Below are 12,956 nucleotides of genomic sequence, written 5' to 3' on the forward strand. Positions count from 1 at the left end.
ATCCAAAGTGTGGTCTTAACCATGCTCTGGGTGAAACAAGTCAAGGAGCTCCAGGGCTAAGAACCATTTCTTCTGGCTTTGTGATGGCCCCATCTTCGTCAATGAGGTAATCCGTGGAGTGCCAAGCAAGGCCACAGAAAGTGGGTGGTCTTTCGGGAGGGAGGTGCTCCCTCTCCCCCGGCCTCAGGCTGCAGCCAGTTCCTGCAGCTGGACGAAGGCAGCCACAGCCTGCACTCGGCACATTTCTTCATTTCTCACTTGAGTGCCCTTCTTTAGTTCCCTTTCAACTGCCCACTTTATATCGGCTTCATTACACCACCGCTCCATTTGTGATGTAAATTGGGAAACTCGGGGAAGTTTTTCTTTTGGCCTTGTCTAAGGAAGAATACCAAGAGGTATTCAAAACGTATTAACACAAATCAATGGCACCAATAAAAGCAAAATCTCCTTAGCAACATAATCTTGATTGCAAAAGGAGAACTGAGAGCATTTAGCAGAACAGTGGCCCACATGGAATACGCATTTGTCTGGAAGAATCCTGCACAAAGCCTAAAAGAGAGATTTTGAAAAAATCCAAAATTAACTCACAGGGAACAGTTACTCTTTTTTTCAAAAGTACACAATTGGCTACATTAAATCTATCGTGTGCTTTTCTGCTCAGCAACATTGTATCATACCACTTTGCAAACTGAAATTATAACACTCTGCGTGCTTCCCGGGAGGCTCCAGGGAAGGCTTGGATTTGGAGTTCTTTGGTGGGGTTTCTTGGAGGAGTTTAAAGAGTAATCAAAAGTTTCAAGAAATATGCATCTCACACACAACTGGGCAAAGTCAGAAGACTACTTAGCTCCATCATCTACTAGGTACCAAATCACTAGATGGCTCTTAGAGCTTAATCCAAGACTAAAAGAGTGTTTCTGCCTGATACAAACGTAAAAAAGTCACAATCATCTAGAAATTATATATGTGCATACACACACACACACACACACACACACACACACACACACACACACACACACATATTTCCTCCACTAAGTAAAAGTACTTGAATGATTTGTCCAGTATCACTGCATGACTGAGGTAAATTTCAAGTAATGATATTAACAGCAAACATTCAAAAGAAAAGCATTTTGGCTTACTGTATGTAAGACATTAAATCTTAGTGAAAGGATTCATAATTATTTTATTAGATGCAATACATATAATTAAACTTTTTTTTTTTTTTTTTAAAGATTTGGACTAGAATTTTTCACCCAGGGTGGTCAGGAAAAGAAAAAAACCTATTTGAATCCTCTGTGTATGTATGTAGGTAGATACATGCTCATTTACAGGTGTAAATACTTAAATTTATTTCTGTCTTTTAAATTCATTATTTTACTTAGACATATGGCCTAGAAAACAAAGACATTATAATTTATTTACATTATAAAGTGACAGAGGATGAAACAAGATATTTGGAGAGAAAGATTATAGAAATGAAATCAGACTTTATTTCTAAATCTTTCTCCAACCATGAGAAATTCATGAAGACAAGCATACATGTTTTACTTTAAAATACATACTAAAAAAAAACAAAACAAAAAAAAACACCTAAGCTTAAGTACAAGTTCCTAGTATGCACTAATAGTTGGTTTGGAAATTTTATTCCTGGTCAATGTAGTAAAAATATGTATTTTTTTCATTATGAAATGCTCATCTATTTAATCCAGTTTTAAAAACTGCTCGTTTGATCAATTTCCTTTAAGTAATTGCTCCCTTAGTCCCAAACTTCCTCCCTCATCTCCATTCAAATGGGTTTAAAAGGATTTTATTCAATTTTATGATTTATAGAGACAAATAGGCAATAAATTCACCAGTCCATATTTTGGATTTAAGTGGTGAATAATAATGCTTAGTTGTACATTAATCATTAAAAAAAAAAATCACCTATATTTAAATTAAGGTGTTAATCTGTTTACTAAAAGAATTCAGCAAGTGAAAATTTAATATAATGAACATACTGATGTTTTATCAAAGTTTTTTTTTTTAAATCTGGATAAATATTTTATACATGAATCAATTAAAATATAGACTCAAACCTAAACAAATTTTCCCAGGCCACATTACAATGCTAAGTCCTTAGCTGCTACTTCTATTTCTCCATTTTCATCAACCATATAGATCCAACACTGCCAAAGCAGTATAATTTTTTTACTTTGATGAGCATGCTTTTATTTTATTATGATTTGTGATTTCTTAATGTTGAAAGAAAAACAACTTTAAATATCTGTCATTAAATTAATAGCATATCAACTACTGAAATTAAATTTAGAACATTTAACCAAAATTTGATTTGAATAAAAAATATTACTTGACTTACCTGATTTTACATTCTTTGACAGCAGTATGAAACAGAGCACCAGCTCTTCATTTAATTTCTCATGGATCATCAATAATTTCTGAACAGTTAAGTGTTTTTGCTTGCAAACGACCCCCAAAGAGTTTTATTTGTAAATATTTACAAATTCCTGAAATCTTTTACCCAGCAATTGTTAAGCTAAGTTTAAGATCATTACATTTAACAAAACAAATAAAACATGCTTTATTTGATACACTAACCATAAGCATCTCAAAGAGCAACTTAGTAGACAAAAATCCCTATTCTAAATCAAACTTTTAAAATTTCTTTTGCAATATAAATAATGACATAAATCTGGCTACAGCCAATGACCATGGCATAGCCTTCAACCTTTTAAAGAGCCATCACATGACAATATAACTATTTCCCCAATCTGGTAGTTATTATGAGCATCTTGTTTCTAACACCATTATTAGTAAATTTTATAATGCTAATTAATTTTGAAAGAATTTAATGTCATTTACTTCGCTAAATTTTTTAAAGGAGAAACTGTAAAGGAAATTTAATGCCTATAGTTCATAAAAACAAAAGCAAAAAAAAAACCCAATTTCTAAAAAGTTCATAAAGATGTTAAGGAGAAGTTGAAATTGCCTGATTACAAGAATGCAATTTAGGAATGGAAATCTTCAACCTGAAGAATAAGTTTCTTTTGTGAAAAAGTATAAAAACCTCTCAGATTTTCATATCAGACTTTAGACCTAAACAAGTATGTCTGAAACAATCAAGCTATAGTAAAAAATTAAATGGAGACAGAAAAAAAAATTTTTAAAGCGTAGTTTTCAAGAAGATACTAAAATTCAACAAATGACAGTAGATTGGACTGCTCTCTATCGAAAACTAACTTTTTGTTTGTTTATTTGTTCCTAGGCAAGAAATAGATCATATTTTCCATAAAGTCTCTGCTCTAGTTAATCAATAAATATTTGCTTAAGAAATACAATGCTCAAAATAACAATAACAGCAACTCACACATAGTATTTTAAGGAAAAAGAAGTTTCCTTATAGCAATCCTCTGAAAAAGAGAGTACAAAAATTTCAGATAAGGAAACTGAGGACTTAGGAGATTAAATGATTTACTTATAATTAGAAAACTAATATGTGTTAAATTTCAAAGCATTTTATTTTTAAGTAGATGTACTATGATACAAAGGAATCTTGTATCAGAAGTCAAAGAATGGTAAGGGTAAGAGACCCTAAGGGAGAGCAGAAGGCCCAACTTTTTTAGTTTATTGATGAAGAAACCGAAGACCTGAAATTTAAAAACTTGCTCATATACTGCTGGTGTCCAGATCTACAGATTCTCTAAATCCAATTCTCTCTTCAGCTATGCTAGGCTTATACATTTGTAGAGATCAAGGACCTTTCTTCGGTATCACACAATTTCCTATAAACAAAACCATATTCCAGCCACATACAGCAAGTATCCTCAATTCTGAAAATGCAGATGTAAACTTGAAATCTTAACTACTAGTTAATTCACTAAGGTTTGTGTTGACATGGCAAATATAAAAAGTCTACTGCTGCTACTACTACTTAAACACTATTCTTAGAAACCAACTAGTTAGTTATTTTTATACAGATTTTTAACAACTACAAAATAATGGATTAAATAAAACTATGAGGTAGGTAATCATATCTTTGTTTTGTAGATGGGAGAAAATGAGACAAGATAATCTGGTCTCACACAAAGTTAACAGAAAATATACATCAAGTGAATTTCAGCATTTGGTTTAGCCTAAAAACCATCTGTGGTGATTTAAATTTTCTACTTTGCAAAAATCTATTCCTCTATGACTAAGAAAATTTTGAAACTTTTGACTCACAACATTCTAAACCAAATATAACACCTTTCTACATTCTAGAAAGAGGATATAATAGCAACTCTTAAAACTTCTTCAGGATATATGGTTGAACCACCACACACACATATATATAGACATGAAGAATATGGAGAGAGTTGGAAAACAAACAATAAAAAAGTTGGTAATCTCAATTTATCTTTATAAAAGTATCCAGACTCAAAATATTATAATAGAGGAACCTTATTAAACCTTTAACAAAATACTTGGTGACAGAAGATGGGAGAAGAGCAAATTAAAGGAAGTAGTTCTGATGCAAGAAAAAGTACTAAAACTTTAGTTTTAGTACTTTAGTACTTTTAGCTAGGCCTTCTTTTTCAACTCTCCTCCTAAAACCTACTGAGACATCAACTATGCTTCTTACCATAAAACAGAGCAAAAGGATTGGAGTACCACAGTTCCATTTTGCCCTTTTTCCTTTGTTTCCCATGGAAGGATTTTTTTTTTTTTTTTGGATGTTTTCTTTGTGAGAACTGTTCAAAAGGAAATAGCTTTGAAAGGGAATATGAAATAATTAAAAGGTTACAAAACAGCTTTGGGGTCAGAAAGTGGTAGTAATCTTAGAAAAGAAGAGAATACTAGGTTATATTTATATACAAAATAAAGACCTAGTACATGCTTTGAACCTAGTGCTAGACATGAGGGCTAGCAAAATTTATCTTGGAGCTACTGTTGTGGCAACAGAGATGAGGCAAGAGTGATATCCTCTTATTCATACAAATAAATAACCAGATCACTTGGGCTATTAAGCTCTCCTTTTAAAAATGCAACTACCCCCAGAGAAGGCTGAATCTATCTGTGATTCTCCCTCTTCCCTGCAATAATCAAAGTAACATTCAATAACGAAAGCAGGAAATTTTGAGTTTTCCTTTGCAAAAACAGGAAAGAAAGAAGAGATAACTTGGAAAAGAAGAAGAAAAGGAAGGAGGGGAAGGAAGGGGGAAGGAGAAAAGGAAAGGGGAAATAAAAAAAGAGGAGGAAGGGGAAGGAGATGAGGAAAGGGAAGGAAAAAGGAAGAGAAAGAAAAAAAGAAAGGGAAAAGAAAGGAGAAAGAAGAAGGGGAAATGGAAGGGGAAGGAAAAGAGGAAGGGAAAAAGGAAGGGAAGCCAGGCTTAAAGGAAGTAGAGCATAGTTCGGTCTAGATATCCAGGGTTAAAGGAGGAAAGATTGCTCTGGACAGGAAAGGGGTACAGAAATGAAGATGGAAGAGGCACCAAAAACACACTTTGCAAATCTGCCTGAAAATATCCTATTATGCTCCTGAAAACCAACAACATATAATGGGACTGACCAGTTATGGTTAAAAAACAAGCTGACAAACTCTACAAACGACACTAAAAACAAGATACCTTAAATCACCTTTTGGTTCTTCCTGAACTATTCTTTAGTCATATGGGAAGCTAATGAAAAGAGGAAGCCTTTGGTTACTGCTGCACTGGCTTTGAGGGTATCACTAGTTATAATATAAACATAAGTTCTGCTTAAAAGTAGCTACTAGTAGGGAAACTACTAGTTTTCCTAGAGTGCGAACATATTCATACAAAGACCAATTTCTACATAAACTACTAATCATTTAAAGAGTATAAGTTTTGAATGAAAAACTTGTCTTAACCATCCATATCATGTCAGACTGGCTATGGTTTTCACTAATAAGTGAGTCATTATTTTGCATAGTTAAGTTTCCAGGGACATAATTTTACCAACATAATATCTAAATCAATAGAACAACAAACCATACAGTAACATGGTTCCATTCTACATGTAAATACCATCAAATGTTTCTTTCTATACAAGAATGGTGAATTTCCAAAACCACAAATGATATGCAAATTATTCACTAAGCTTATGTAAGAATCTACACATTCACTGAGGGTTTTACAAGTACCCCACTTTGCCAGTATAAAAATGATAATATGGCTCAGAACTCATGGGAGCTATAGAATAATTGCAATTTTGAGTATTTTCTTCAGATCAGCCTACATATAAAGGCATCTTTGACATTTTCAGTAACATGGCCACTCAAATTCATAGTCTGCAAAAAAAAAAAAAAAAAAAAAAAAAAAGAATAACCCAGTTACACTTACACTGGGGGACACTAATGAAAACCAAAGCACGAAAACCTAACTGTTCAAGGCATAATTGGCTCATGGTAGTGCCGGCATATTAAGCATTCATGGTTCTTTTCCAGATACACATTGAAAGTCTAAGAGTGCACATTCCCAGAGAATCTCTTTAAGCAAATGACACACTTCTCCATTTAATTAAAAAGGAGAATTAGAAAGGCTTAAAAAGGACACTATACTTAACACTACCATTCATAGTAAGTTTCATATTCTCTTGAGACTCTATTAAAAAATATACTTTCAAAAAGATCTTACACATCTTTTTGAAGGCTGATAAAAAGAAAGATTAAGGTAGGAAGAAAAAACATATATCCTTCTAATCAGGTTTAGCTCTTTTCCCTAAGGAAGCCAAGGAGACACATCTACACATGCAAGATAAAATGCCACATTTACAGATGATGCATTCTACTCCATGATCTAACTCTATCCAAAGCATCCTACCTTTCCTCTGGCTTTACATACTACAGGAGATAAATATTTATTCTCCATACAATATATTCTTTTCCACAAAAACCCAATAAGGAGTATTAGTGTTGTTTTGAATAGCATAACATTTTAATTGCACTATTCAAAGGGCAGCAAAACATACCCTAGATACAAGCTAAGTGAGGTGAAACATGTGATTGGACTCTGCAATTTGAGTTCTTCAGAAGAAAGGTAATTATTCTTTTTAAATTGTTAACTATAATTTCGGGCACCAAAGGTAAACAATATCAGAAAAAAAAATGATAAACTATTCAGACAATTCCTGATGTCAAATATAAGATGACATCCAACCATTTTAGAGAATACAGTACTATGGAGAAATACACAGAACACTTAAAAAATACAGATGTATAAATTAATGAAACTGGTATTTAAAAGATTTAATACAAGGAGGAAGGTATTTTGTAGTGGTACCAATTCTTAATACAAAGTATTAATCAGAGTATATATGTTTCAAAATTATTCACATTATTGCTCGATACCACAGCTGTATGGAACAAGTTCTTAACATTCATTAAAATTTGTATAATTCCAGGCTTATAAAAAGAACAAAAAACTTACATATACACCATTGAAAATTTCCTTTTTAAATTTAAATGCATGAAGATATATACAACCAAAAGAAAAAAAAAAAGAAATAATGAATATAACTGGACTGACTCAAGACTAGGTCATATCCCCATTTAAAAAAAAAAAAAATTCTTGAACAATTGTGCAGAAAATTAAGTTACGCTAATGGATCAAAATTTTTAAAAGAACCAGCATGTACACAAAACTGTTACCTTCTCCATATTTTAAATTCTCACTAATATCCTATATTCCTTATTTTGAGTATCCTTTGGAGAGTTGGTAAAGGCCTTTATTTGTCTCCATTATTCAATCTTTCGAGCCTGTTTTTTAAGATTATCCAATCTGGGACTGCAAAGAAGATGCCATGGAAAATGTGTTCCTTAGATAAATACTTACTAAAAATTAATATTTCTGCACCTTGGCATATAAGATTTGGTAAATAATAAAAAGTAACCCAAGTAAGGCCATCATTAAAGATATAACCTTGAATAAAGATATATGTAGGTTGTGATGCTACTATGTTTTCTGTGATCCTGAGCTCTAATAACCATTAGATGCATGCATACCTTTAATCAATTCTCCTATTCTAGACAAAATAATTCAATGTCTGTTTTAACAACATTGAAGGTAGAATATTTTCTGGACTATTTTGATATGATTTATCCATGAAAGAACACAGATATTCTACTCAGAATAGGGGTAAGGAGTGGGAGCTGGATTTGGGAAATGGGGATTTAAATCCCAAAAAGACTAGTACAGAAAATTCACAATTTCAAAAGGGATAGCTTGATTAAATTAACAAAAAATATAAAATAAAGAATGTCCACTGGGAATGATACACAAAGAGTCACAGAAAGTGTGTTTATGTTAAAGGAATTTACAGTGAAGGGATCACGAACCTTGGGTTAAAAATAAAAAAAGCCTGGTCAACTTTTAGGCTATGTTCAAATGTATTTTTTTTTTTTTGATAATACAAAAAAAGTAATCTTTGAAAATCAGAATACATTAACAGAAAAAGCACAATAACTTAATTGTTTAACATTTGTATGAAATAACTTGCAAAGTCTGACAAAAAATACACACTTAGAACATGCGGTTATTAAAAAAAAAAAAAAAAAAAAAAAAAACACCACAAGATTCTGTAGAACCAATGCTATGTCACCACCAGGAGAGCACCAAGCAAGGCACCATTGGAAAGACAACATACTTGGATAAGTCTCTATAAATAAAGCAAATGCTAATCTGGTCGAAAAATCGGTGTCTTTGGTAAAAATTCTATGAGGATGACCTGTTAAAAAAAAAAAAAAAAAGACATAATTAAATAAATGTGACCATAACAAAATGTTAGCATTTTTCTATCATTTGAAGACTGCTAATAATACAACAATAACAAACACTCCTATCACCACTACTTGGCATTCAAATAGTCTTTCTCTGGGAAATTCTGATACATGATTTAGAAATGTTACATTAAAAAAAAATGATCTTTGTTAATTTTCTCTCTCTACCAAGCAAGCCTTAATTCAGTTTTGTAATCTACAAAGAGCCAAAGAGGCAAATGGAGAAACCAAAGTGTGAGAAGACCTTTCTGGGACTAATTCCCCTGCTGGCCAAGTATGCATACAGGTTCCCAATTAATGTCTTCTCTTTTTTCACTCAATATTCTTGATCAAGGTGGGAATAATTCCCCTTTCCCCTAATTTCAACCAACACAAAGGCAGAACTTTTACTTCAAAATTTTGGCTAGCAGTGGGAGGACAGTAAACTAAAGCATAGAAACAAGTATTCAGAGTGCAGATTTCTAATTCTCAATGGTTTGCCAAAGACCAGCATAGCTGGCATAAACCATGAAACAGCAAGTCCTAGTTCCTTTGACTTCACTTAAATCCTCTTTAGAGTTGAATAATTAGATTCTCAAACCTCAAGCCAGGTCTACTGGGATTCTTCAACCCTTTTCAAAATCAGTTTCCTGGTTTTGCATTCACTGACTAGATCCTCTAACTCAGGTTTGGCCTCACTGCTAGTCCCTGGAATGAGGGAAGAGCTCTGTCTAGTCACCCAATATTCCTTTTTTGCTCCAGCTACCCTGTCCTGGATTTACATGTAGCTCCTTTGCCTCTGCAGCAAGTTCTCTATTAAAGTTGTATCCTTACTCCATCCATTCCTTCCAACTTGTCTGCTTTGAATGAAACATACTCCTTAGATTGTAAGTTTGTTAAGGTTGGTGCTATCTTTTGGTAAAAATATGCTTTTCTATCTGTATTAGTTGGCTATCCAGACTTGTTTTTTATTATCAATTATGTAATCTTGATGGAAAATATATCTTACTAAGGAGACCATTTATATCATTCAGATCCCTCACTTTCTGTATTTTTTTTTTTTTTAGAGGAAATTGGATGGCACAATGGACAGAATAGACTGCTAGGACTAGAATCAGAATGACCCAAGTTCAAATCATACCTGAGACACTTAATAACTGTCTGACCATGAGCAAATTGCTGAACTAGAGTGACTCAGTTTCCACAACTATGAAATGGAGGTAATAATAGTATATCCTTGAAGGATTGCTTATTAGGACCAAATGAGATTTTTGTCAAAAGCACTTAGCAGAATGCCTGGCACATAGCAGACATTATATAAATACTCACTCTCTTCTCCTTTCCTTTCTCCTGTTCAAAGTCTGTTGCTACTCTTTTTAAAAGTTCCTCACTAAATTCCTGTTTCCTATATGAATATATTTTTAGAATATAAATTGGTGGTGCTATATTCAATGAATTATTAATTCCCTCCTGGTTCATATTACCATTTCCACAATGCTCTTCAATGAATTACCATTTAAGAGGTCTCAGGAAGGAACCTAAACAAAACATACTGCTGTTTTATCACAGCAAAAAGACTTTACATAAACTTAAACCAAGTAAAGGCTATTCCTTCATACAGAATAACTCATAAGATAAATGATAAAGCCAAGACTAGAATCCATAATTCCTAATTTTTAAATATAGCACATTGGATCCAACAGATCAACATGTTCATTATTAAATGTTTGTTTGTTTTTTTACCTCTGAAGAATTATGATCCTATGATTTTAAGAAGAAAAACCAGTTAAGGAAACAGGAAAGCAGGAAAAGAAAAAGCAAGCCCCAAATGATAAAAACAGAATATATACCTAAAAGGTTTGAACAGAAATCACAAAGCTCACAAATAATTCCTAAGGTCTAAGTCTATTTAAATTTAGAATTCTTTACATTTTACTCAAGAACTCTAATAACAAGAGAGAAATAATACAGTACAAAGATAGGCCAATCATCCAGGGATCTAGGTGAAGATCTATCAGATGTATTACAATAGGCACTTAATCCCACTAAATATTTTTTACCTACTAAAAGCGAATTATGCTGGGTTTCTTTGAGATGATCTTTTAGTTCTAAAAATTAATATTCAACATCTCCATTCTCAAAAATTAGAGATACAGTATTTGAAAAATATATTTTTCTGGGTACAAAATTCTATGGTTTGTGTATAGCTCCTAGTAGGACTGAATTTCACAAGGGCATCATTTCTTCTAACAGTAAATTAACTTAAGCAATTCATCAAGGATTTGCGATTTCTTTGGTCAATGAAGATTTCAAACTCAACTATAATTCAGTGGGTAAATCTTAAGAGAGTTGCCTGAAACTCAGAGAAGTAAAGGGGATTGCCCATGGTCACAGAGCTAATAAATGTCAGAGGCACAACTTTTAAATCAGGTCATCTTGATTCTGCAAGTAATGCTATTTCATTATGTTGATCCTAATTTCAACAAATATTAAAAACCTACTATCTTCATCAAAGGCCCTGTGTTAGGTTCTGGGTTGAGATGCAAAACCAGAACTATTTAGTCCTTACTTAACAAACATTTGTAGAATAAAACAGCAAAGTAAAATGCTAGAGCATAAACTCTCTTCAGATCTAATGTTTGCTATATAATAGGTATTACAATATTTAGCAGTGTATACTACATACATCAAAAATAAAGCCAGTTCTGGTCATAGTCTAAGGTATTACTGATTTTTTGAGAAAACATTTTATGAATATGGTCTTATTATTTTATATTTATGCCATGTAGTTATTTCTTCAAAGATCTATCTCACCTATGTGTTCTTTCCCCATTAGCAAAGGTTGCAAGCCCTTTATGAATTATAGATGGCTTAATGAATTGCTATGGTCCCATCATCCTCCCCCCTCCAAGCATCATCTGATACCAAACCTCAAATGATGAGCTTCTTCAAATTAAACAAGGCTATCCTTATACAACAGACATAAAGAGACAATATCAAAAACCTTTCAAGATAGTAAGAGGACTACCACAAATCATCATGTCTACTGGCAAATTTTTGAAAACTTGGAGTCCTATTTATACCACAGTAGTAGTAGAGTTGCAATTAAACTCTGCTGATAAAGCACTGTCATTTCAAGATGGAATAGAAGGCTAAATTAGATTTTCCCTAGCATACCTATTCAAAATATGATTGGAACCCTACTTTGTTCCAACTCAAAATATGGCTCAAAATTACCAAAAAGTTGTCCTTAAAAGGAATGAATACTTAGCAAAAAAGCATATATATTAGCTATGAGAAAGTAGTATCTTCTTAATAGAGTACTTCACAGAAAAACATCAGAAGAGAGTATCTGAAATTTGTTCTTTCCTCCCAACTCTTAAAAATATGCATAAAAACCCTTCAGTAAAATGATGCAAAAATTATTTGAGTTTTTAAATTTAATCTCATACACAACTTAAATGTTATAACAAAATACAATTTAGATAATTTGAACTAATCTCTTATTATTCTAAATAAATGTATGTAAGCATTATAATTACATAAATATTCAAAATGACTGTAAAAGAAAAATACTTTAAAACCTCTTGACAACACACAATTGAGAATGTTTTCTGAGTGCTACCAAAAAAAAAAAAAAAAAAAAAAAAAGATATGCCTTAACAACATAATGTCACAGAAAGAAATAATGTCATTGACAAATAAATTCATTAAATAGGTGAATTTCATACTATAAACTTTGAAAAGGTTGAACAGTATTAGTTTAGACTTTTGCTTTCTCCAAAACAAATTCAAGAATAAAAAGAAAATCAAAGCTTGAATTTTCAGGTTAGTGGATAAAGTCTCTGGTTTGTCAATGTATTAAATATTTCAATATCCCCCAAAGCAAAACTTCCTACCAACCTACATTCAAACTGTCCTCCTAAACAAAAATAAATAAATAAATAAAAATTACCTAGAGAAAAAACTATACAGGACTAGCATTTTCACAGGTCAAGCTCAAAACAACTTATTCAGATGTGCTTTTTTATGGTTATAGAGAAGTATCATGTGTCTTTCTCATCATCATAAATTAACATGTTTGATATAATAGATAATGATACGAAAAATCTACATTATTCGGTTCACTGAATAGAGCTATTCTGTGAAAAAAAAAAAAAGAAGCATTTTTAAAAAGGTCTTTTATGTTTCAGGCTAG

The 12,956-nt window shown here is 32.3% G+C and overlaps 1 protein-coding gene across 1 annotated transcript in view; it reads right to left on the bottom strand.

Moving 5' to 3' along the window:
- Window positions 1–7,234: 7,234 nt before the first annotated feature.
- The window catches only part of CHIC2 (cysteine rich hydrophobic domain 2), a 36,638-nt gene continuing 30,916 nt past the window's right edge, over window positions 7,235–12,956 (bottom strand). The window contains exon 6 of the mRNA XM_074275520.1: window positions 7,235–8,727. Coding sequence (XP_074131621.1) covers window positions 8,677–8,727 — 51 coding nt within the window. The 3' untranslated portion in view covers window positions 7,235–8,676. The remainder of the gene's footprint in view (window positions 8,728–12,956) is intronic.

This window comes from Sminthopsis crassicaudata, chromosome 6 (assembly GCF_048593235.1).
Source record: "Sminthopsis crassicaudata isolate SCR6 chromosome 6, ASM4859323v1, whole genome shotgun sequence".
Classification (NCBI taxonomy): domain Eukaryota; kingdom Metazoa; phylum Chordata; class Mammalia; order Dasyuromorphia; family Dasyuridae; genus Sminthopsis; species Sminthopsis crassicaudata.